Genomic DNA, 27,023 nt, shown 5'->3' with positions numbered 1-27,023 from the left:
TAGGTATATATATGGGGAATCCACATGGACATGAAATTCCAAAGACAGTGAGACAACAGGAAGCTTGTATGAACTAAGGAGAAGGGTAGGGGCTTAAGGACACAAAGGGGAGGAAGGCCATTACCAAGAAGGTGAAAGTGAACTGAGAGAGTGAGCTCATCTCACAGAGTCAAAACATGAATCTCATGGACAAAGGAGAGTGAGTTAAAGGGATAGAGTTTTATTAAACAAGGATACAGGAAAAGCTCTCAGGATTGAGATGGGTCTCGACATTGTTGCCAAGATCGGCCTCCACTGACAGTTCTTTATTTAGAACTGACCAGGTATCTTGTGTCCTTAATTTTCTTGTGATGTCTTATTTGAGTAAGAACTGGTGATAACACCTTTTAATGGCTTACTTCTTCTTTGGAGTCTGGTTATTCTTTGTTGGTCACAATGTGACTGCCATAAAAAGACCCCACCTCTGACATCCAGGGCAGGGTGGTCTGGTTTAGCTCCCTTATCTCTGGTTTCATTACACTTCAGCACTTCTTGGATTTCTGTAAGCCTGATCCCTTAGCACCGTACCTATCTCTCCCTACCTGTCCCTTACTCAGTGACACCCTTCAGATGTATAACATGGGTAATATGCTGGGGGCATGATTGCCAACATGTATCTGGGGAGAGGGGGTGAAGAGATAAAGGAATTTTTATATGTTAAAGTAGACTTACAGGATCCTGGGGGTTGGACTAAGATCACCTTTTACCTTAGCAAATTGTTAACATCCAGGCAGTTGAGTTTCTAGGAAATGTCACTCTGCCCACCTCCAGGACTTGTCAATGTCGTAGTGAGGAAATTCAATGATTTTTCTTCTGTCTTTGTTTCTCGCATCAAAAGGAGATGTTTGGAAAAATAGATTATTATACAGATGAGTTCCTTTGGTAAAGGGGACTCTGTTAATATATCTCTTCCTGGGGTGCCTGGGTCACTCAGTGGTTTAAAGCATAATAAATAAGTAATAAATATTTATTATTTATGAATACATATACGTAAATTTTGAATCCTGGAACACTGCATCAAAAACTAATGATGTACTGTATGGTAACTGACATAACATAATAAAACATAAACATAAACATAAAACATAATAAAAATAATAATAATAAAAAATACTTCTTCCTATTGCAGGATCTTCTTGCCAGTATAAATTTAAGCAGTTACACGGGAGGCAGAGAGCCTTTCATGCATCTGCTGGGCTTTTATTACTTTTAACTAGAAATAATCTTTATGCCAAAGTGGCCCATTTTGGGGTGTCTCATCCTGCATCCCTTCAATATACAAGACTTTTGTTTCTTTTCACACTTTTTGTTAAGTCTGTAATTACTTCAAAAGAAAAGGTCATAAAAAAATAAAATTGGTGATTGAGTAGACAGAGTTCAGAACTTAGGACTGAGTCATGAAAAGACTCCAACGCCTAAAACATAATAAATAAATAAACAAATTAACTAACAGAAGCATGTGATTCTAAATTTTGCAGTTTCCAATTATGTATAATTTATGAAATGGACTTATTTAGGTCTTTACATTTGCCTCCAGCTGGAAAGCTGTCTTTTCATCACAATCTGAGATTTGTTTTGTCTTTTCATCATCATTTGTGCCTCACTTTTTTTTTTTTTAAAGATTCTATTTATTTATTTGACAGACAGAGATCACAAGTAGGCAGAGAGGCAGGCAGAGAGAGAGAGAGGGCAGAAGCCGACTCCCTGCCGAGCAGAGAGCCCAATGTGGGGCTCGATCCCAGGAGCCTGGGATCATGACCTGAGCTGAAGGCAGAGGCTTTAACCCACTGAGCCACCCAGGCACCCCTTGTGCCTCACTTTTCAGACTCTTGTATACTTTAATTTTCTTATCTTAGTGAATATATCATTTTTTTAAATTCTTTGTGTGACTTGTATATATTTCTTGCATTTCTCTTTTTTATATTTAATCATTAAATATTTTATTACATCCATATTTTCATCTCCAAATGAAAGTAGGTTTATCTAGAATCACTTTTATCAAAGGAAATGAATCTCTACAACAATATCATCAACAATTAAACCATAGGGGGGATAGGCATTGCTTTTTTTCTTCTGTGTGCTAGGTGCTATTTGATCATTCTCCTGGAAAGTAAGTTATAGTGCTGGGCATTATTAATTTATCTTATCACAGATTTTATTATTTAACTGATGGTGGCAAGTAGGAAAGCAGGCTTTTGTCCTTTAATATGTGATCTTTGATTCTACTTGCATTATTTTCATTCATAGTAGCACCAAGATTTACTCTACTTGGTTGGTTCATGTGAGCGATGAACCCTTGGGATTTTTTTATTTGTTTTTTGACATATCCAGTGAAGATAATTTATATGACAGATGTTCACTGAATCTCACAAACTCTTTTGTCAATCTGGAACATTCTCTTTAACACAGTATTTTATTGTTAATTTATTGTTCTTTCTCAGATCATGCCCTTAAGTTTTGAAATTGCATGTGTGCCCATGTGTGCCTTAAATCAGAGATTACTATTAAAAGCAAAAATAATAAGGTGTAGTTGTAAATTTTTATTTTATTCTCAATGTAATAGTCTCTGCAGAATTTGGTCTATGATAAAGAATAGGTCTCATTGAAATGGAGTGGAATGCTCCCAAGTCCCCAGCAATTGTTTCAAACCTCTCTAATTTTGAAGCTAAACAAGTAATTTTTCAAAATCACATCTACATTTCCTGTTTAACACTGAATTCTTGTTTCGTAAAAGGAGTTATATGGTTATTCTATCTTACTCTACTTGTAAATTGCATGTTAGTTGAAGGGCATCTCAGAATATTTTCTACTTATTTTCTAGAACACTGGGAAAGATAAGTTAAATATTTTTGATAAGCAACCTCATTTGATTTTTATATGAATTACAATACATTACATTTTTGCATTCATTAATTTTCTCCTACTATATTTTATCCTCTTCACTTTTTTTTTCTTTTTGGTGCTCATATTTTTTTTATTTCTTAATCCATGGTTACCCTATCATCTTCATCTTGAGTTCTAAACTTAAAATATTCCAATGGTAATGCATTTTAAACTATTTATTTTTCATGCATATATATCAACTAATAATTTTACCTTAAATGAGTCTTCTGGTGTTTCCATTATTTTCTCTCTTTTTTTTTCTCCTGATTAATCAGGGCAATTGCATTTCAGATATTTTAAAATATTCAAATTGTACAAGTCCTGAAAATACACACTGAAATGGAAATTGTGTTCTTTATATTAATATGTATGTGCATCTAATGAGTTTTAATGAATGTGTAAAGGTCATTTCAATTGATTGTTGATTTGAGTAGTTTTTCTTCCAAGGAATTTGAAAAAATTGTACTCAAATAGACTGGATTCTTATAATAATCAAAATACTATAATAGTGACTATTATGATATTAAAATAAGAATTTTCATGGTTTGAAAACAAGTGTTTTGTCTTAAAGTCACAACTTTGAAATTATAAGTAAATTTAATGATTTAATATAAGTTAACATGAATTACATACGAGTTAGAGGGAAATTTTTCACTATGCAAATGGCAAGACACTAATAGAATGAAATAACAAAGAAATTTAAGAATTCTCACCTGATCATAAACAAACACATCAAAATTTTTTTAGGGAGCACAACAAATACTTACATGTCTTTAATACCAAAAATCATGAGATTGATTGTTATAAATTAATGTATTTCCAAATTTCATATGCCATCATAGATGAGAATTATAAACTAAGCTTATGTTATAAAAGTTATAAACTTTTTCCAAATTATAGATTTAATAAGACAATTCATTCAAGTAACTACCAATTAAAAATTTCATAATTCAATAAAATATGTACCTGCTGACTATAATTTATAGTATACTGAATACATTTAAAAATACTCTTGGTCCCATATATTTGAAGAGAGGCAGCATCTGTACTACTAATAACTATGTTGCATAATATAATAAAAATCATATGAACAATGTACAAGGAGATTCAATTATCATATTTTCTTTAATGGAGAAAGGAGATAATGCTGCAATAGGAGTATTATAGCACTGGAAATTCTCTAAATTCTAAATGATTGTGTGAATCAGGTCACTATAATGTTTATAACACTTTTATCTCTAAGATAGATCAGTGTAGCTTTGTTGCATTTACCACACAAATTAAGGCTGGATAGCACATCAAGAGGATATCAAAAGCATTTGAGAAGTTAAAGGGGTGAGAAATTGAAAATATAATAAAGGAACATAAATGAAAATGAAAAACTTGCCATAAGTCTGTGACCAAAGTTTTCCTGAACCCCCATTATTATATATCGTTTTCTAATTACACCAGAATATTAGTTTATCTAGCATCTTTGAATGCTAAAATTCCCAGAGTAGTTTCTATGTCATTGGAAACACAGTAGCTATCCTGAGTAGTTGTAGTTTAGAATCAAGTTAAACAATCAATATTTCACACTGTGGCATTCCTGTTGACATTTACAATTTTTGCTTTACCGTCCCCCCAGTGAAATATCTTCATTCATTTATTTAAATAAGTTGTCATTGGTTTAGTGGCAACATCTTTCTATGACCTCCTGATGAAGAATGCCAATTGTTGCTACTATCTTATAATTTAGTGTATAAAATATTACTCCTTAGGAAAAAAAATAACAAAAATAATCAAGAGCAACAAATGGATATGTTTACATTCAATTGTACATAATGCAAATATTCTTTGTTTTTTATTATAGAATTTTCTAAACATCCTTTAATTTATTCTTTCCAGGTTTAAGAAAAATTCATAGTCTTTGACCCAGTTCTCCTAAAAACAAGCTCCCAGATATTGACTTACTTGCAGGAAGTTTATTGGTGCATACTGTGTTTGGAAACAGCACTTGTGAAGGATTAAAGAAATCTGGATTGGACATAATGAACGTCTGAACTGCAATAAAGTTGCAAAAAACAAAACAAAACAAAAACCTCAGTCTATCCAGTGCAGAGCTCTGAAACTGGGATGGAATTTCATAATCACTTAGAATTCAATCAAAGGGAATAACTTTTATATTATTCTATTTACCAAAGGATGAGTGACAGCCACCAGGAAGGGCATAACCTTGGGTGACATCTTTGGCCAAAGGTAATGCACAAAAAGAGAATTAGCCAGGGACTGGGGCAATTAGTACCTTATTCTTAAAGTTAGGTTCTGGACAGCTGACCATAAAGTCCCTAGATTCATCTATTTTCTAAATACAATTAATTTGTGAAATCTAAAACACACACACACACACACAAACAAACAAAAAGCAGAAGCATACCTATAAATACAGAAAAAAACAAAACAAAACAAAAAACAAAGCAAAACAAAACAAAAAATACTGATGGTTGCCAGACAGGAAGAGGGAATGGGCAAAAGGGGTGAAAGGGAATGGAATGAATAAATCATGAGGATAAAATATAGAAAATATAGTCAATGGTATTGTAATAGAGCTATATGGTGACAGATGGTATGCTCACTTTGGGTGAGCATAGCATAAGGTATAGAGAAGTTGAATAACTCTGTTGCATATCTGAAACTAAGGTAACATTGTGTGTTAACTATACTCAAATAAAAAATAAGGATAAAAATAAAAATATCAAGGGGTGTCTGGGTGGCTCAGTGGGTTAAGCCTCTGCCTTCAGCTCAGGTTGTGATGTCAGGGTACTGGGATCAAGCCCCGCATCGTTCTCTGCTCAGCGGGGGCCCTGCTTCCCCCCCATACCTGCTTCTCTGCCTACTTGTGATCTCTGTCTGTCATATAAATAAATAAAATCTTTAAAAAATATATCAGAATTTAAAAATACCATTTTGATTGCCTCTTGAATAGTATTGTTCTATTAGAATATCTTATGTTAAACATAATAAAGTAAAACAATATGGCTTCTTGATATGATATTCTTAATTTTCTTTCAACTTCAAAACAAGCTAAGAATTAGAGCTATAAAGGAGGTGTAAGCAAAGGCATAGTAGAAACTCGGTGCAAGACATGATCTATTTAGGTCCCATTCCTCAGTTTTTATTGTGTCTCTAGTTTCAGAGGTTTTGATATGGTAGCTCTACATCGCAGAGACCACAAACAGGGTAGACTTTTGTGTCTACAATCTGTGGACAGGAGATAGCTATTTCACTTTCCAGCATCAGGGGTCTGTACCTTAGAATAAAAGAAATACTTTTTCCACTATCACCCAGTCTGAACATGTGTACATGGCATTGTCCTTTCTCTTCTGTACTTTTCCCAATATTTTCTTTGTCATTTATTCTGCTTCTCTTTCAATATAGGGCTCGCAATGTCATAAAACCTTTCCATGTTATTTCAACTTTTCTGACTCTCTTCCTCCTTTCACCATTCCTCTTTTCCTCCAATGAGGCTTTACTACTTTTTTCAAGGACTAACACAGCCATCATCCCTTTCCATGCTATCCTCTACTACGTTCCCTTTGATTTTGCTTCAGCAATTATACCTGCTGTCCTATATCTCAAATGTATCAGCCAGATACCATCTTTCCCCTTACATGCAATCACGACTAAGTCTCTTCTATCCTATTACAATGATTTAAAAGTCATTTCTTTAGCTATCGCTTTTTCAGGATACTCTTTCATTTATTTTCTTATCTTCACTGTCAAATTCCCAGAAAATATAATTTTCACTTGATACCTATTTTAACCCACCAAACAACCCCTCAAATTAATGATTTCATGCAAGAGAAATTGTATTTCATTTCTTTAACATTCTCTCAAGATTATTTAAAGAATTAAACCCAACGATCTTTTTCCAGACATTATTTAAAAGCTCTATTTGAAAACTTTTTCCCAGAGATGAGATACTTATTACATCAGATGAAGCCTCATTTCACAATTTATTAAGTCACAACATGTTTTTCTCTAAGTTTTTAGAGGTTGTAATGCCTTGTAGAAATGTATGAACTAAAATTACTCCTTTGCCCACTTTCATTGATAAAGGATTATTCTCTTATGACATCCTTTTATGTATATCATGATTATCTTTAATCTATATAAACACTTAAATAATTTTAGTGATTTTTATGAGCCAGTCTCTTTGTAAGATTCTTCTATTGAGCATATCATTTCAGGTTGACATAGCACACTATAGCAGGGCATCTCAGTCTTGGTACTATTAACATTTTAGAATGGATCCTTCTCTTTTACTCTGGGACTACTTTGTGAATAGTAGGATGCTTAGCAATTTGGGGGGTCCCTGCCCACTTGATGATAATAGCATACATCCACCACCAAATTTTGACAGCCAAAAATGTTTCCAGATATTAAAACATGTGTTGAAGCAGACCATCTTTCTCTTGAGAATCACTGCATAGGTGAAGAAAGAGAGGCTATAGAAGTCAAAGATTGAAGGTTTTTAGGACACTTGCAGTACATTTACAAATTTAATTGCATTATATATAATCTCCACATGAAAACACTACAAGGTATATATTATGATAATCCCCTTTTCACACATGAGAAAACTGAGGGACAGACTGGTTATATAGCTTATCCAAGATCTCACCACTTACAAGAGGTATAACTTGGGTCTAAACCCATTTATTGAAAATCAGCACCCATGCTGTTACCAACACACCAAAATTGCCTCTAAGCCACCACATCAAGGTTAGAAAGAAGGGAAATCCTTTAAAAAGAATATAAGATTGGTAGATGGAAATCATTTTCAAAACTTGGAAGCCATTTAAAATAAAATAATAAAGAGGATAGTAAGAGGAAGGCAACCAAATGTATGGTTCAGAGGATAAGAAATAAAAAAGATAAGTATACACATCTTTAGGGAGTTTGGGAAAGAGAGGGATAAAACTAGGTTATACCCATATGAACATTAGATTTAAAGCTATAATGTAGTAGGAGATTTTTAATGTAGTAGGACAATGTTTCTACTTTAAAAGAAATCTTAGTTGTCTTTATTACAAATCCATCATATCTGATCAATTATTTTCTTAAGAATGCCAGTTTTTTCCTTGAAGTCAGTGGTCTAGAGACTGATAAGAGAATCACAGAATTATGTAGTTATTTGTACTATAAGGAATCTAGCAAATGCAGACCTGTAAAGCGCATCATTTACATGGTGTCATGCTATTTCGTTTTGCCTAATTTTACTAACGGCACAAGTAAGACAAACCAGGATATTATGAACATAAACTGGAAATGAACATTATTGGTTTTGGTGATCCTAAGTTTACATTGTCTTTGGTTTGAATAATTATCACAGGCTTATAGTTGCAAGATGCAAGAAAACATATATATATTAACAGACTAACATCATACAGAGAGACGCCACAGTCCAGTTTCCAGAGAATACAACAAGCAGTGGTGCCAATATGCGGCCAGTCAGGTGGAGAAGGCAATACTGTGCTAGAATGAAGTAAAGTCTTAAAAAAGACTCAGCTGATTGCACTATCCAAAAGGCTGGTAAGTCTGTGTACAATTGTACAAAGTGTCAAGAATATTTTAAATTGGGTTTAGAAGGAGAATAAAGGTAAATTCTGGATCAACTAAGCCAGATGAAAACTTACATCAGGCTGTCCAGGCCAGTGCACACACCACACAAACGCTAAGGGCGATGGCACGCTAACAAAAGGAGAAAATGTTTGGAGAGGGACTTAAAAATAATAGAAAGTGTTGCTCTGCTGCTCATTCCAGTGTGGAGCAAAACTGCTAAAATAAGAACTGTCTTTCAAAGCCATGTCACAGTTTGGTGCATCCATATATTAACCTTCCAATATATGAATGAACATGTTTTGTAAATATCTTATTCCCCCCTTAAAATAGAGGGGATATCTTTTACTAGAAAAAAAGATAAAAAAGGAAAAAGGTCAAGAATCCTATTAAATTTTTTAAAGACCCTCTTTTGGTTATTAAAATATTAAGTGTATGTCCTTCATATAGTATCGGTGAGGAAAATGCTTACTTGGATTATGCAAAGATAAGTAAGGAAAATAGAAGGTAAGAGGTTGAAGCTAGATGTTGCAATGGTTTAGAATAGTTTGGCTTTAAATATATTTGAGGTCATGATAGTAAGTGGAAACCAAAATGGATGATTTTGTTAGTTTATGATAGCTGTTACATATTTATAATAAAATATAAATATTTTAATTCATTAGACACCTGAACATCTAACATTTATAACCACATAAAAATAAGTCTAGGTATAAGATTTGGATATCATTGTACTCATATTAGCATAATGATAAAAAATAATTATTAGTTGGCAGTGTAAAATAGTAATTATTACATGTTAAAAAGGCTAAACTTGATGTGTTCTAAAATGCCCAAGAACATAGTTACTTAAACCAACTAAGTATATAAATACATATATCTCATTGCCATAATCTCAGTATACCTGAATTGAGAAACATGCTACATTCTAGGACTTCATTTCTAAGTTGTGGTGATATTTTGATTCAATTTTTTTCTTCCCTATTTATTACTAGGTAGTTTTTAGCAGATGACCTCAGGAAAATTTTATAAAAACAATTTTTCAACTGACCTCCAGATAAAATTTTCAACTGACCTCCAGAAATACATTCTCAAATGAAATTTGAGATAGGATTGTAGATTCTGCCACATAGCCAGGTGAATTAGAAGTTTAAAAATGTCCCTTTTTGTGTCTATAAAATAGTATTTGTATCTGTAAATGAGTAGTTGAGAGAATTTTAGCCGTTACAATTTCCTATAATACTAACAAGGAAAAGATGTGTAAAAAATAAAGACAATGTCAGGTTCAAGTTGGATCAACTTTTTCAATCAATGCAAATACCTAGAACATAGTATAGCCTCACAATGTAGGAATTTTTCTTTTCTTTTCTTTAACTTGGAGACTATGACTCCTCGTCACATTTTTCTGTATTACAGAGATTCAGTAAATACATATAGATGGATAGATAGATAGATAATAGATAATCTTCAAATTTTCCCCTTAAGAACATATCGAGGAGGAGCTCCTGGGTGGCTCAGTGGGTTAAGCCTCTGCCTTTGGCTCAGGTCATGATCCCATGGTCCTGGGATGGAGCCCCGGATCAAGATCTCTGCTCAGCAGGGAGCCTGCTTCCTTCTCTCTCTCTCTCTCTCTCTCTCTCTGCCTGTCTCCTTGTCTACTTGTGATATCTGTCTGTCAAATAAGTAAATAAAATCTTTTAAAAAATAAAATAAAAAAATAAAATAAAAGCATTCTCTGAAAGGAAAAGGATCCCATCCTCTTGAAAGTTTGCCTTAATGAGAAATTCAGGAATACTGTTTTATGTAGCCACAAGGTAAAATCACTGTTAGAATCTTTGCATTACCAAACGTCATGGTGACTTTAGAAATAGCTTATAGTTATCATATTGAGAACAACTTGTTGGTTTCTAAACATTTTTCTATGGCTATTCAGAGCCCTCATATGTCAGCAGAAACATGAAACCACTGATACTTCTGAGGAAAAAAAAATGATTGTCTATGTTCTTAGTATGGAGAAAAAAAAATCAGAATCAATATTATATATTAAAATTTCACTTGAACAAACATTATTTTTCAAGAACTTCCCATTTTAAAATATAAATTCATGAGATCAGGGGAAGTATGTCTTATACACTCTCATATCTTCAGATTCTAGAAAATGTACCTGCCACATTTTAAGGACCAAACACACACACAAAAAAATGTTGCTTCATATATAAATATTTATTTATGAGACTTTATTTATGAAAATTTAAACTAAGCCACCAATTTACTAGGTCTCTTAAGAAATCAGAAATGACCTGGGGCGCCTGGGTGGCTCAGTGGGTTAAGCCGCTGCCTTTGGCTCAGGTCATGATCCCAGGTCCTGGGTTCAAGCCCCGCATTGGGCTTTCTGCTCAGCAGGGAGCCTGCTTCCTCCTCTCTCTCTGCCTGCCTCTCTGCTTACTTGTGATTTCTCTCTGTCAAATAAATAAATAAAATCTTTAAAAAAAAATGACCTAAAACACAGAAACAGCCTGGGGATCAGCAAATAGCTTTACCAGTGCTATAACTGGAGTATTTGATAATTTTGTGGATTTTCCAAAACTTAAACAGAGTTGTGAGAAGGAAATTAAAATGGCCAGTGCTTTTGAAGGAGGACTATATATAACAAATAAGAAAATATAAAAGTCAAATCCAGCCCTGCACTTTCTAGTTTAAATCCCTTCATTAATCCTCTGGTTTGAATTTATAACATCTTTCTAGTTACTCAAGAAAAAAAAAAGTTAGGGGATATTACTTATTTATTCTTGTTCAGGCTTCTCTCCAGCTTCCCCTTCTTACTCACATGCCACCATGTTCACATTTGCCCCGTTCCCTGTCTAAGCATGCGGTTCCTTCTCTCTAGGTTGCTCTGTTGCCTACTCTTAATCTGACTAATTTTTACACCTGCTTCAGTGCTCAGTTTGAAGCTTCCTAACTTAGTTTGAGTCCTCCCCTAAGAGTGGTCCCATGCCACCACTGTCACCATTTATCACACCATATTAAAATTACATAGTTACTCATATATTATCTGACCTTGACTATGAACTCCAGAAATAGAGACTCCATGGGAATCTGTCTCAGAAACATTTTGTGCCATGCGTGGTTTTTGGCACATAGCAGGTATGTGGTCACTTTTTATTTAATGGGTGAATTAATGTATATAAAATTGAATGAGTGACTAAAATTGGAGTAAATGATTGTATCACTTAACTGTTGCTCTGACAGTGGAAAGAATAATCTTTTATTTTCATTTATCATTTCTCATATGCTACATAATTACATACACTATAATTCAAAAACATTTATTTTTGAACACGGGGGAAGTATCAACATCCTTATAATAAAATATTTTATAGAAGTTGTTTTAGATGATTTTTAGATGCAAACTAACCAAATGTAATTATTGCAATGAACAAAATATTTAATGGAAACTTCCAAATATTTTTAAGTGATGCATCCTCAATTCTATTCAAATTCACTTTACCCTCCTATTTTGAATGCATTTTTCAAGTTACTATATTCATGTAGCAAAAAAATGATTTGTGTTTCCAATATGTTTCCCAAAAATTCAGCTCTTCTGAAAAACTTTTAGAAGATAGAAAGTACCAAGTTAATGTAATTAACTTTGAAGTATAACATACAAAAAATAAGTACACCCAATTTTATGGTACTGTTTCATGAGTTTTCTTACAAGAATATAGTTAATGAAATACATTAATTATATTGAAGATTTGTTATATTTCTGTGACCACTTCTCTTGTGCCCATCCTTGATCATCTTATCTCTACCACCAACACAAATGCAGATCTACTTTTTTATTACTATCAAATAAATTTACCATTGCAAGGGTTTTGTATAAATGGAATAAAAATATGTATTATTTGTGTAGTTTCTTTCATTCAGCATGATGCTTTTGAGATTCACCTATGTTATTATGTTTATAAGTATATTCCTTTATACCACAAAACAGTATTCCATTTTCCAGTTGAAAGGCATATGGGTTATTGTCAATCTGAGACTATTGTGAGAAAAAGCTGCTAAAATATTTACATTTCTGTGCGGACATTCTTTTCTTCTTTTTTTTTTCTTTTACTAAATACTTAGGAATAAAATTGCCATATGGTACATATATAATTAAAGAGAAAATGATGGTTTCCTGAAATTATTATAATATTTATATGCCCACCAGCAGTGTTGTTCCATACCCTGGCCAATACTTGGTATTGTCAAGCTTTTTTTTTTTTCTTTTTAACATAACCACTATAATTTGTATGTAAAGGCATGTCAATGCACTGTTCATAATGTGCTTGTACCTGATTATCAGTAGTGCTAAGCACCTTTTCATGAGACTATTGGCTTTTTTTTTTTTTCCACAAGGGGGAGTAGAGAGAAAAGGAGAGAGAGGATCTTCATGGAGCTGATGTGGTACTCTATTTCATAACCCTGAGATCATGACCTGAGCCAAAATCAAGAGTTGGACATTTAACTGACTGAACAATCAGACCCCCGACCATTGACCATTTGAATACCTTTTATGAAATATCTGCTCAAATATTTTGCTCACTTTTAAAATTTAGTTGTTTTTGTGGGTTGTAAGAACTCTTCATATTTTTGCAGTCTTTCAGATTTGTAGAATATTTTTTTTTCCTTTTTCATTTTCTCAATGGTGTCTTGGGAAGAGCAGATTTTTTTTTTATTTCCTCAAAGCCTAATTTATCAAATCCTTATTATCTGTGCATTTTGTGTCTTATCTAAGAAATTTTAATCTACTCTAAGGTGAAAAAATATATATATAATACATATACATATATATTACATATATATTTACATATATTTATATATATTTTTTTTATATATTTATCTCTTCACTTCTAGAAGTTAAATGGTTTTAGTTCTTATATCTAGTTCCATGACCCATTTTAAAGTGACTATAATGTGTGGTGTGTGATTTAAAGGTCGAAGTTCACTCTTTGTTTTTCTAAATTTCCCCCATTGAATGAGCTTCCAACTTTTGTGAAATGTAATTGAACATATACATTTGAGTTTCATTTTGGACTATGTTTCATTGGTCCATATGTCTGTCCTTAACTCTTTACTGCTTTATCTTGATTATTGTGGTTTTGAAAACCACAAACTAGATGGTAATGGTTGTTAAATCTTATTATTTTAGCTGCTCTAGGACCTCTGAATTTCTATATATATTTTAGAATCAAATCATCAATTTCTATCAAAAAAAAAAAAAGCCTGTTTAAACTTTGTGATTGATTTGTGGTCAGATCAGTTGGGGTAAAACTGGTTCCTGAATAAGATAATATTAAGCCTTCCAACCTATAAGCCAGTATTTTTCTGTATTTATTTTGGTCATTTAATGTTAGTTTTTCTTTATTATTTTTGGAGGATTTTTAAGTGCCACCCTCACACACATAGTTAACCCTGAGTATTTAGTAGTACTTTTTAAAAATTTTAAATAACATTTTTCTTTAATTTTAATTTCTGTTTTTTACTAGTGTATAAAGATACAGCTGATTTTTGAAACTTGCCCCATATCCTGTAATATTGTTAAACTCATTTATTAGTTTTAGCAAAATTTTATATTTGGATATTTCATGTACATGACCATGTTGCCAGAAATAAGACAAGTTTGCGTCTTTTAAATATGCAGGGTTTATTATTTGTTTTACCTTATTGCACAATACAGGATCCCCTATAAACTGTTGAATAAAACTAGTGGAAATAGCCTGTGATTGTTCCTGGCCTCTTAAGGAAAAAGAGTTTTAATCTATTAAGTACAATGATATCTATAATTTTTTTTAATAAATGCCTGGTAGCAGGGTAAGAAAGTTACTTTGTTCCTTAAATTTTCTGAGAATTTTTCTTTTATTATTAGAGTTAGATTTTGTACTTGGTCAAATCATTTATTCCTGATATCATGCAATGACTTAAAAATTTATATATTCGCTTTTTTGGTCATCATAGCCAATTACACTAAGTTTCAAATGTTCATGAACTTTGCATTCTTTGCATTCTACTTGGTTCTTGGATATTTCCCTTCTTATATTTGTTAGATTTGATTTGTTAATATTTACTAAAGATTATCTCATTGATATTTAGGAAGAATGACATATAGTTTTGTTTTCTTGTGATGTTTTTCTCCAGTTTTATTGTCAGGGTAATGACCTCATAAAATAAGGTGTTCCACTGATGAATGTTTCTTCCATTCTATACTGTAAAGGGGTTTATCGATAATTGAAACTGATTAAACAGTTCAGACCTAGAATTTTCTTGTCTGAAGGATGATTTTTGTCCTTGTTTTTGTTTTGTTTTGTATTCTAGAAGGGATATGCAGGGGGAGAGGAAGTGAAAGAGTCTTGAGCAGGCTCCAAGCCTAGTGCAGAGTCCAACACTGGCCTTGATTTGACAACCCTGAGATTATTGATGAAGTTTTAAATAATAGGTGAGGTTCAGTGGGGTGAAGTCCAGAGCTGATAACCAAGAAAGAATTCTTGAGATATCTTTGGTACAAAACGGTGGTTTGTTAAAACACAGGGACAGGACTTGTGGACAGAAAGAGCTGCAACCCTGGGATTATGAGGAGTGGTCCATTATATACTTGCAAGTTGGGAGGGGGTCAGGGATGGCATAAGTCTCTAAGGAATTTTGGAAGCCAGGTTTCCAGGACCTTGAGGGGCTAGCTGTTGTTGGGAAAATGTCATTTGGTACTGTCTAATAAAACCTTAGTCATGAGACCCTTCAGATGTATATCAATGGGGCATATGCTTGGGGATGATGGCCGGCACGTATCTTGGAGGGTTTCCTTCTAAATGAAGGAAGTTACCAAAGGAATTTTTATATGTTAAAGTAGACCCACAGGATCATGGTTGGAGGTGGAAAGCAGTCAGGCTAGGATTGGCTTTTGCTCTTAGCAAAGTATTAAGGTGGAGACAGTTGAGTCCCCAGAAGAATGTCACTCTGCCTGTTTCAAGGACTTGTCAGTGGGTTATAGATAGTAAGGAAATTTAATAACTTTTCTTCTGCCTCTGTTTCCCACATCATTATGACCTGAGCCAAATTCAAGAGTCAGATGCTTACTTGACTAAGCCACCCAGGCTTCCTTGTTCTGTCTTGGTTGTTTGTTTCACCGTTCTGATTGCAAATTGATCTAGAGATATTGAGATTTTGTAATATTTTGTGACTGTATTGATAACTGTGTCTTCCAAGGAATTCACCCAATTCATCCAGGGTGTAAATTATTGAATTTACATAGGTGAAATTGCTGTATCATTCCCTTACTTTTCTTTAATCTTTTAATGTTTGTCTCATATTTAGTTATCCAGATGAACTGGCTGAGGTGGAATTTGGCATTCAGAATGTTTATCAGGAGAAAACACCTGCAGAAGGGATGGAAGAAAGGAAGTAGCATTGGAAGAGGGTGAAGTTGAATTATTATCTCAGTTCTGAGGCAGAGGTTCTGTGTTACTACCTATGTGGCACAAGGATCTTCCCATTTTATTCCAAATTCCATACATCTGTCCATTTGTCTCTACTCCAGATCTTCTTGTCCCCAAAATTCCCATTTTTCTGCTTCTAGACCTTCAACCACCTAACTGGGCCATTTAACACAGCATATGAATGCACATACATTCTAACCTTGACTCACTTCCTATTCTAAATAAAAGGGATGACTAGATGTACTACACTAAGATTCACTACCGGGGAGATTCCCTTACCCTGAACTTTTCAAAAGCACCCCCTAGTGAGGTCAAGGTATGCAGCTGCTATACATCCTCAGCCTGCATCCATATAACTTGTCTACTTTCTTTAGACCATGCATAGTTATTTTTTGTTTTTGTTTGTTTGTTTGTTTTCCTTCTTTATCAAGTAGTCAGAAATGATCAACCATTCGCCCATTGTTGGGAAAGCAGCCATGGGGCAATCTGCCTCCACTCTTTGATTTGCCCAATCGGTGCCCCAGGTCTGGAACATTTCCCTATATGGAAGCCAGGGCAGAGCTGTTGCTCATCCCCTTATTAGAGGAAAACTTTCTCCTGTCCTAGGAATCAGTGAACTTTCTTCTATTACTTAAGTACATGCATTATATGGAACCGGGCCAGTCCCAGAAGTTTATTGGCCTTAAGACCTTGTACTTGGGGAAGGGAACAAAGTCTTGGCCTACAACACCAGATGAGTGCATGTACCTTATCACCCACCTCAGCAGTTGGGAAGGACTTCTTGGCCAGGGGATATCGCACACTCCACCCATCTTGCTGAGTCTCCCCTTTTCTGTGCATAAAGCATTATTTTAACTAGTGCCTTGTGTGTTGGATCCTTCTTGCTAACTGCATCCATATGAGAAGCAGTGAGTGCAGGTTATGAGTTCCTGCTTCTGATGGGTGACATTCTGATGGGTGATCTTTGCTGTCTTCCATGTAGTGGAAATCCTCACTTGGGACTGGTAGCCAAATTTAACTGCTCTACATGCATGGACCTAAGGGAAGATTCTCAGGCTACTGAAACATTAATGATTGGGCAAGTGTTCTGGGAAACATGCCCGTGTAACTTGATTTGTCATATGCTTGATTACAGATATGGAATGGCAAACACGTGATAGATTTCATCTGATTCTTCTTAATCTTACAATTCCACAGCCAGGACAGAATCCAATTCATGAGAGTTCCAGATGCATAGTTACTTAATGTTCCATCTTTAAGTGTTTAATATCTTCTAGACCATGCTGGGAGTTGTTTTTTAAGTAGTATTTAATTCTCTACTCCAGATGGCCTGGACTTACTTCATATCCTCAAGGGCCTATGTTTTGATTCTCCCCCTGAGGATTGCCATTGCCTACATCCAGCAGTTTTTCCAGTTACGGATACTCTAGTATTATTGTCTATTGAGTCTGTATTATCAGGCAGCAGAGCTATTTACATGACAGACTGAGTACGTTCCTGTTTCAGAAACCACTGGATGACTTCTTTCATTGGACATATAAACTAGAGAAGTATTTTCAAGTATAGAATAAATTTCCCATGGAACCAAAAAGGCCCAGTAGGTATTGTGCTTTATTCTTTATAGTGCGAGAGGTAACAGTCAATTGCCCACTTGGGGCAATATCAATTCAGCAAGAATATACTCAGCAAGATAATGACAATTATACTTTAAAGATTAAAAATCTGAATAATTTGGCTATACTTCTGATGTCATATTATATTTTAAAATAAACTTTAAATGTATTTTACAAAGCAATTATTTTTCATAAATATATAATTATTTTATGTATTATTTTCTTATGTTTTCATTTATGCAATAAAATTTGATACTCTGTGTTGTGAGAAATAAGTGGATATTATTTCAAAAGAGCAAATCATTTTAAGATAGGCTACTTTTTTAAGACAGTTTTTGAATCATGGGTTTAACAAGTCTGTTTATAATAAAAATATAGATTTTTGTAATATATTTTGTTAAATATAATCTGACACAATCATTAATTTTGAGTAGACAAATATTAAAATCAGAGCTTTTAAAATATAAATGAATGCACTTCATTATTTTAATGATCTAAAGTGGTTCTATATAAATTGAATTTAGGCTGAAAATCCTCACCATATAATAGGTAATTTCTCTAATGCAAAAGAGTTTATCTCAGTTCTGGTGGAGCAGTATAGCTGCCTATTCCCTTTTCCAATGCCAGCTGTACTCTTCACACCTCTGGAGAAGCAAATGCAATTCATGCTTTGACATCAGTGTGCTAAACAATGTCTCATATATGGTGCTAATAGCCTAGGGCACTGTTACTGGGGGGAAACTGATAAATACCTGAAACAGTTCCTCCCTACCAGGAGTAAGTGCACACTCTGTTTGTGAAATAATTATAACATTGTGTGGTTTGATGAGCAAACAACCAAAGACAATATTCAAAAATCTTGCTTTAGTTCATCTTTCCTTGAGATAAAAAAGGAAACATAACATAAATGTCCTATGGGATTTTTGCTGCACAGATGTAACCATTAATTTAGAAGATCCAGACTATTACATTTAGGCAGAAAGCTACTTTCTTCTTTCTGCCCAAATATCTTTTCAAACTAACTGCTTACTCTAGGATATTCAAAAAATATTTAGTACTTTGTCGTCACTAGCACAAATTGATAGATGATCATGATAGATAATTATTATATAAAATGCCTAGGTACATGTAATTTTCCCAAATCATTTAAAATAAAATCTCTTATCTCCTACCAGTTGGCTGCCTTACAATGGAAAATGGGAGCATATCATCTTCATCATTACTCCCCATCCATCTTTCCAGTGATACATCCAAAGATCCATTCCATAGGGTTCTTTCAAATACATCTCAGATATAGGTGAATACAACTCCTATGGCAGGTCATTTCTAATTCCTTTTTCATTTATTAGACAAATATTTCATGGGACAGAAAAAGTAAAATTTGGGAGATGTGACATTAAATATTTATCTTTTGAAAAATATTGGTGGGTCTTGTAGCAATGAGAGTATGGAGAAATGTTAACTTCACCTAAATTTGGGCATATCATTCTTTTAAGATTCATATCTGATGGTCAACAACTTATAGGAAAATATTGTTCTGCTTTGAGTTTAACCTCTCTGTGTTCTTCACAAGTTTTTCCAGTGACATTAAGTGATAGATACATTTTTCTTTAATTGTTCTTGCACTAATTATCTACACTATTTGATTAGTAATTAATTTGTTGCTCTATTATATGGTTCTTAATAGACTTTTATTTTCTTTCTTGTTCTTCAACCATTGGCCTATAAACATCTTTAAAAAAAGCTTCTGTCTTAAAGAGAAAGTCACTACCTTAAAATTATCTCATAACCCACTCTGTTAAAACTGTCTTTAATGTGTGTTCCTCTCTAAGTGTTTTATTTTAATCTACATGATACATACAAAAGAGTGTTAAACATTTATATATGTGCATTTTGAAAAGTAATTTTAAAGTTGACATTCATTACCTATTTTCCAGCTTGAGAAAAAAAAATGACTTAAATGTCTATATCTGCTCTTCACAGTTTTTATACCTTCCTCTCACCTATTCATACCCCCTCCACACCCATTATTCCAGCAATTTTGACTAATTATTTTTGGTTGTCTTCAGAGTTTTATCACTTATAAAATATCTCTCCTATCCATAATTGTTTAGTTTTTAAAAATGGAGTCACAATTACACAATGAATGATGTCAAGAAAGAACAAGATTAACAATACTAGATGAGGGCTCTCAACAGAAGACAAGCTACACAAGTTCTCTGATCATAGTCTGACTTCTGTTACTCTGAGAGTTTACAGATTTTCTTCTAGGAAAGTCAGAGGCAAGGATATAAGCGAATATTGGGGAATGTTTCTGTTTCTACTACTGTGTTTTTATTTTCAATACTTTTCTTCCTTTTCAGATTGTTCCTTATTATAAGATGTTGTTCCACTTTAAAGAATGTTCTTTCTTCTCATATCTCTTTTGTATTACTGAACTATTTCTGTAGTTTTGACTCCCTATATAGCCATAGTCTCTTCTAAATTGTTTTATACCTATTTGTTTTTCTCCTTATAAACTATTTCTCAAAAATATGATAATATTTTGTGTCTCTCTATGATTAAGAATGGAGCACTAAACTATATATTTGGAAACCCAAAGTGCAAATGTTGGACTTGTTAACTTTGAGTTTCACTGGACAGTGATTTAAAGGATTTGGTTTGGGGTACACCAAAATAAGAAACCAGTATCTAGGTGTTTATTCTTGAGTTTCTCAGTAAAGTCTCTTCTAGTCTCCCTCTCAAAGTGTTCCGGTTAGCAGATGGAAGAAGAGTGTTCAGATTTCTGTGCTCAATAGCATTAATTCACAGTATATTGCACTATAGATTGATTGAATAACCAGGGCACAGTAATCTTGGGTGACATCTTTATAATGATGTCTTTATAATGGTGTCTATGACAGATACCATCCATTCAGTAATCAGAGGGGCCTCAGCAGCAGGCCTTCTGGATGGAATGCTTCCCTTTGCTCTATGGCCAGATATGTGGAGCATGCCTGTGACTCCCAGACAGAAGTACTCCCTTTCTTGGCACAATCTTGGAGGCAGATCCCTCCAAGTCGCTCTCTGACTCAAGGTGGACAGAAATGTGAAACTTCTAGCTTCCCCTACCTCTGTATGTCAATTAATCATCCTAAATTAAACCTGGATTATTTCCTATTAACTGCACTCCTACCACCTTCAGCATGTTATAGATCAGTGTTTCTCAAGTGGTAATTTCCATTTCAAAATGAGTCAAGCTGATTTACTTGCTTAATGGATTGATCATGATTTTTTTAAAAGATTTTATTTATTTAATTGACAGACAAAGATCACAAGTAGGCAGAGAGGCAGGCAGAGGGGGAGAGGGAAGCAGGCCCCCCGCTGAGCAGAGACCCAATGTGGGGCTCCATCCCAAGACCCTGAGATCCTGACCTGAGTCGAAGGCAGAGGCCTAACCTACTGAGCCACCCAGGGACCCCGATCATGATTTTTTGATCCTCCAAATATCTTTTCTCATTTTTGGTGTGGCTGTCATTACATATGTGTACTTTTCTGTAAATTCCAGAAATTTCATATAGAATTGGATATAGCAGTAAATACTAAATATACATTTTAGAAATTGAACCTGAATCTATAAAAAGCTACTTAAATTAGAATATAATTAAAATATATTATATATGTATTATATTATTAATATAATAAATAAATATGGTTATGGAAATCTCTATCCTTATGTACTCTGAAATACATATACACAATATTTCCTAGTTTTTAAAATAACAAAAAATATTATTTCTTGAAATATGTCATGATGACTACCTTATGTTTAATTTAAAAGTAATTTAACTTTTTTATGTACCTTTTATACAGAGTAATGATTAGTCCCAATTGACCATTTTACAAGACCCCAATATTCATTACATATGCACGATGTATGCATATGTGTGCATATATATGTGTATATATATATATATATAATTTTAAATAGAATACAAATAAAAATTGTAATATTTTGTTCCTACCTTAACAGATTTTTATAAATGTGTGTATATGGTAGTCTAAACTGGCTTAGGGAAATTTGGACATAAAATAGAGTCATTGCTATTCATTCTCTGCTTTCAGTCCAGCCTAATTCAATGAAGACATCTGGTGTTTAACATTTGGCAGCTGCTCAATAGGCTATGACATATGAAATAGCTTGGTGGTCTGACTTCACTTTTCATTGAATCATTGTCAGGTAGTGATTAGCAGCCTATGTGGAACTTGGCAAAGAGTAAGAGATGTTCCATGTTGGAATTCTTTTCTATCCATACACAGTCTGTTTTTAATATCAGCAGCAAAGTATACTGGCAGGAAATTCTATCTATGTCACCCTTTCCCACTGTTCAATAAATAAAAGACTCTAACTGCCAGTGCAGATTATATATTTCAAGATATTAAAATATTTGATGTATAAAAAACTAATTATACAGTGCTAAGAATATATAAAATCACGAGACATTTCAGAAATGATTAATAATTTCATTTTTATATTTTTATAAAGAAGAAAAAATATTTTCCTAGCTGAAATAGCTACAATATTTAGGTACTTAGTAAATAGTGATTGTTGGTTGATTGTTGTTAACCATTAACTGGATTTAAATAATTTTCTATGTTAATAAAAATGATTATACCGATTGTGCATGTGGTCAGAACTTTAGTGGTCCAGTGAAGCACATAGAATGCTTTCCCCAGCTTTATTAAGATATGATTAACATATAACAATGTACAAGTTAAAGGTATGCAACATGATGAGTGGATACCCTTATAAATTGCAAAATTATTACCACAATAAGATTAGTTAATATCTTTATCATCTCACATAATTACTATTTTTATCTGCATGATGAGAACATTTAATTACTACTCTCATAGAAGCCTTCAAGTATGTGATACAGTATTGTTGACCATAGTAACCTTACTATATCTTAAGTCCCTACAACTTATTCTTCCTATAACTGGAAATTTGTATCTTTTGACCAACATCTTCCCATTTCTCCTAGCCCCTAGCACCTAGCTATGACCCTTGTACTCTATTTCTTTAGGTTTGGCTTTTTAAAGAATCCACTTGTAAATGAGATCATGCAATATCTATCTTTCTCTATCTGAATTATTTCACTTAGCATAATGCCCTCAAGGTCTATCCATGTTGTTGCAACCTTTATGGCAGAATAATATTCCATCTTGTGTTTGTCTGTGTCTCACATTTTCTTTATTTATCTTTTGATAGACACTTAGATTGTTTTCATATTTTGGATATTTTGGAAAACACTACAGTGAACATGAAGGTGCTGGATAAATATGTCTTACTACTTTGACCGCAATGATGTGGCTTTGAAGAACTTCGCCAAATACTTTCTCCACCAATCTCATGAGGAGAGGGAACATGCTGAGAAATTGATGAAGCTGCAGAACCAACAAGGTGGCCGAATCTTCCTTCAGGATATCAAGAAACCAGACCGTGATGATTGGGAGAACGGGCTGAATGCAATGGAGTGTGCATTACACTTGGAAAAGAGTGTGAATCAGTCACTACTGGAACTGCACAAACTGGCCACTGATAAAAATGACCCCCATTTGTGTGACTTCATTGAGACTCATTACCTGAATGAGCAGGTGAAATCCATCAAAGAATTGGGTGACCACATAACCAACCTGTGCAAGATGGGGGCCCCCGAATCTGGCTCAGCAGAGTATCTCTTTGACAAGCACACCTTACAAATGTACATGCAGGAAAGTATACTCAATACAAATGAAATCTTGGTTCAAAGCATATTTCCATAAATTAGTGTCTGATCTTATTTTTAAGTTTGACTTATCTTTTTTTCAAAAAAATACAAATTAAAAAATTGTACTATCATAAATATTTCTGTGAAATAATATTGCACATATCTGGTACATAAATGCTTAAATGTCTTTATTCAACAAATAATCATTAATTCTGTGCTACTATTGCAAGACAGTAATTCTGTCCTGTGCTGTTGATCTAAGAAATGGGGTATTGTGCATTTTCCTTTGGAAAGCTACAGTCAAGATTAGCGGTCCTGGTAGTAGAAAATATTATTTGCTAAGTAGTTTGAAAAACTACCTCTTATGGCCTCAGATGCAGAATATTACACATCCTATTTACATTTTGATACACATATTGACTCTTCTTTTATTTGGTCTATATTTTTTATGGTTACCTCTGACATGAAATGTGTTGGTGATCCTAAGAAAATTGTGGCTATTTAATACAAATTCACAAACTCATTATACTTTAGAATATTATAAGTTAATACATCTTTCACAAATTTGATTGATTTCCAACTAATATTATTTTCAGTAATATTTAACTAAGACAATATTTACAGAATGCCTTAAAATGTTTTTCTAGAGAAAATACAGATAAGAGCAACGTTAAGTGAAACAAACTTGTACAAGAAACAGGTAAACTGGGGCGCCTGGGTGGCTCAGTGGTTAAAGCCTCTGCCTTCGGCTCAGGTCATGATCTCAGGGTGCTGGGATCGAGTCCTGCATCGGGCTCTCTGCTCAGCAGGGAGCCTGCCTCCTCCTGTCTCTCTCTGCCTGCCTCTCTACCTACTTGTGATCTGTCTGTCAAATAAATTAAAAAAAAAAAATCTTTAAAAAAAAAAAAGAAACAGGTAAACTTGACTTGTTTTTTTCCCAGTAAAAGTACATAACATAACTGAATGCAAATTTAATAGAATTGAAAAACTCGGATGGAAGTGTTTAGAATTATAATAAACTATTAAATACAGATTTCATACAGATTTATGTTATTAATAATGGAAGCATACCCTAAGACTCAGTGTAACTTTTGATAATAGATGACGATATCATTTAGACATCATTACCAAACACTTAAAAATTATGTCCAACATATGGAGAACAAATACCACAATCACTTTTCATCAAAAGAGTGTATGTTAACACAATATTCTGTAAAGATACCTTTAATGGTAAAGATCTAGATGTTTGTTCTGAATTTTCTTATTTAAAAGAGAAATTCTAACATCCCATAGCGCCTAAGTAACAATTCTTCTTGCCATGGTAAAATTGCTTGAATAAAACATACAAAACAATGTGAAATTGAAATAAAATGCAGTCCATTGTCAGATATACTGTCAGAAGATGCTTGGGAAACATTGCTGAAGATCTGAAAACAAACATGCCTTATAACAATTTCAAAGTAGGGGAAGATTACTGGAAAATTGGATGAAAGTATAAAAGTTTCGACTGTGACTTATATTGTGGATTTTATAATATTCCCTTTCAAAAGTGAAATGTGTGAAAAAGTACCCTTTTTAAATCAATGAAGACTGATATACTAGCCAGACATAATCTTTAATTAATATCTTTTAAGACAACATATTTTATTTTTGAAAATATATCATTCTAACCACTAATGAGATAGCCATGTTTATTAGTCCTTTAAAACTTCTGGGGAACATTTATGGAATTAGCAGAACAGTTAAAGTAATTGATTCTTCAAAGAAGAATTGATTTTCTGCCTTCTATGTAACTCTCTTTCAGGGTACTGGGAGCCTAGAGATACAGTAATGAACAAAAGAAACAGAAATTCCTGCCTTCATGGTACTTACTTTGGGGGGGGGAGAAAAAATGTGCCACATATGGAATATGTCAGAGGTTAATGAGTACCACAGAGAAAAGCTAAGTAGGAACAGGGCATAAGGAGCACTAGTGGGGATGAGGACAGATACAGAGAGTTTTTTAAATAGTAGTTTTTAATTCACTTTGAGAACGTGACACTTGAACAAAGACCAACAAGAACTGAAAGGCCTAATCTAGCGTACATGGTTCTTTTCCACGAAAAGGCCAAGTTCAAATCCTGTGGCTGTCCTGTGTGGAGCATGTTTGGGTAACAGCGAAGAGGCCACTGCAGCTTTAGAAAAACCACTGGGTAAGAGATGCCATGGGACATGTGCAAGTGTTTATCCCTCAATTACTAGATCAGTACAGTAAATTATCTGATAATTCAAAAAAAAAAGTCATAGGAAGGATTCTAGGGATCCAGAATATATAATGCCTTCAGACCCTTCTACAAACTTTAATTTTACTTGGAGACAGTAATTTGAAGGGTTCTTATTTCGAGCAGGAGAGAAGCATAATTAGGTTCAGTTTTTCCAAGGATCTCTAACTAAGGTGGTGAGAACAGATTTTATGGGGAAAAAAGATGGGAAGTAGAGAGACTATTAAAAGTGATCCACTTAAGGAATGCCTGGGCGGGGCAGTTAAGGCATCTGACCTCGGTTTCAGCTCAGGTCCTGATCTCAGGGTCATGGGATAGAGCCCCATGTCCAGATTCTGCACGCAGCAAGGAATCTGCTTGGCTTTGTCTTCCATTTCCCTGCTTCTCTCCACTACATTCGTTTTCTTTCTCCCTCTCTCTCTCTCTCAAGTGAATACATAAATCTTTGGGAAAAAAAGAAAAAGTAATCTACATTAGAAATAAAGTTAGTTGACTCACAGTGATAGAAGCAAAAATGTTAAGATTCTAGATCATGAATATGGTTTTGGTAGAATTTTCTTACTGATTATGGCTCATCAGACAATAAAAGGAGCCCAGAATGAATCTATGCATTTTTGTTGAAGAAGAAGAATCTCGGCAAGCTACTGAAGCAAAGAAGCAACCAGACTTTTTTTTTTTTTAAGATTTTATTTATTTATTTGACAGAGAGAGAGAGATCACAAACAGGCAGAGAGAGGGGAGGAAGCAGGTTCCCCACAGAGCAGAGAGCCCGATGCGGGGCTCGATACCAGGACCCTGAGATCATGACCTGAGCCGAAGGCAGCGGCTTAACCACTGAGCCACCCAGGCACCCCGCAACCAGACTTTTAATAACTATGATGTAATTAATATTATAAAAAGAAAATTTTCAACATGTATATTCTTTATTTTTTAGATAAATATGAAGTATGTGAATATATTTTTTAACATGAAGTTCACTGGCTATATTATGGAAAAACATTTGAAAGAAGGGATTTAATGCAAAGATTAATTATTCATATATTGCATACTTCTTTCCTACTCAAACAATAGATTCAAACTTCTGAAAATGTCAGTGATTTGTATGCTACATAATTACTTCTGAAAAAAATACATTTAATCTGCATCTTCAAAGTGAAATGATGTTTTCACAGTTAATGAAAATGTAACCGTCTTTGTAAGATATACTTCCTATACAATGCATTTTAAAATTTAGTTGTTGCAATATTTCCACTGTTATGTAACTTTGCTGTAGGAACGAACATTTCTTTATCACCTATTAAAACTCTTCCCATATTAAGAAAATGAAGAAAATATGTGTGTATGGAATATATGTAAATAAATGGACATATGGAATACATTTTCATAGGTATACAAGCACAA

At 33.8% G+C, this 27,023-nt stretch overlaps 1 protein-coding gene across 1 annotated transcript; it reads left to right on the top strand.

Moving 5' to 3' along the window:
- The first annotated feature begins 16,233 nt into the window (after positions 1-16,233).
- Positions 16,234-23,413, top strand: LOC125094129 (ferritin heavy chain-like). The gene is made up of 3 exons (XM_047719842.1): positions 16,234-16,311; positions 17,620-17,627; positions 22,918-23,413. Exons 1-3 carry the CDS (start codon positions 16,234-16,236, stop codon positions 23,411-23,413), a joined length of 582 nt encoding a protein of 193 aa, XP_047575798.1.
- Positions 23,414-27,023: the final 3,610 nt, after the last annotated feature.

The sequence above is a fragment of the Lutra lutra genome, chromosome 2, assembly GCF_902655055.1.
Source record: "Lutra lutra chromosome 2, mLutLut1.2, whole genome shotgun sequence".
NCBI lineage: Eukaryota > Metazoa > Chordata > Mammalia > Carnivora > Mustelidae > Lutra > Lutra lutra.
This window is presented reverse-complemented; position numbering and strand designations above follow the sequence as displayed.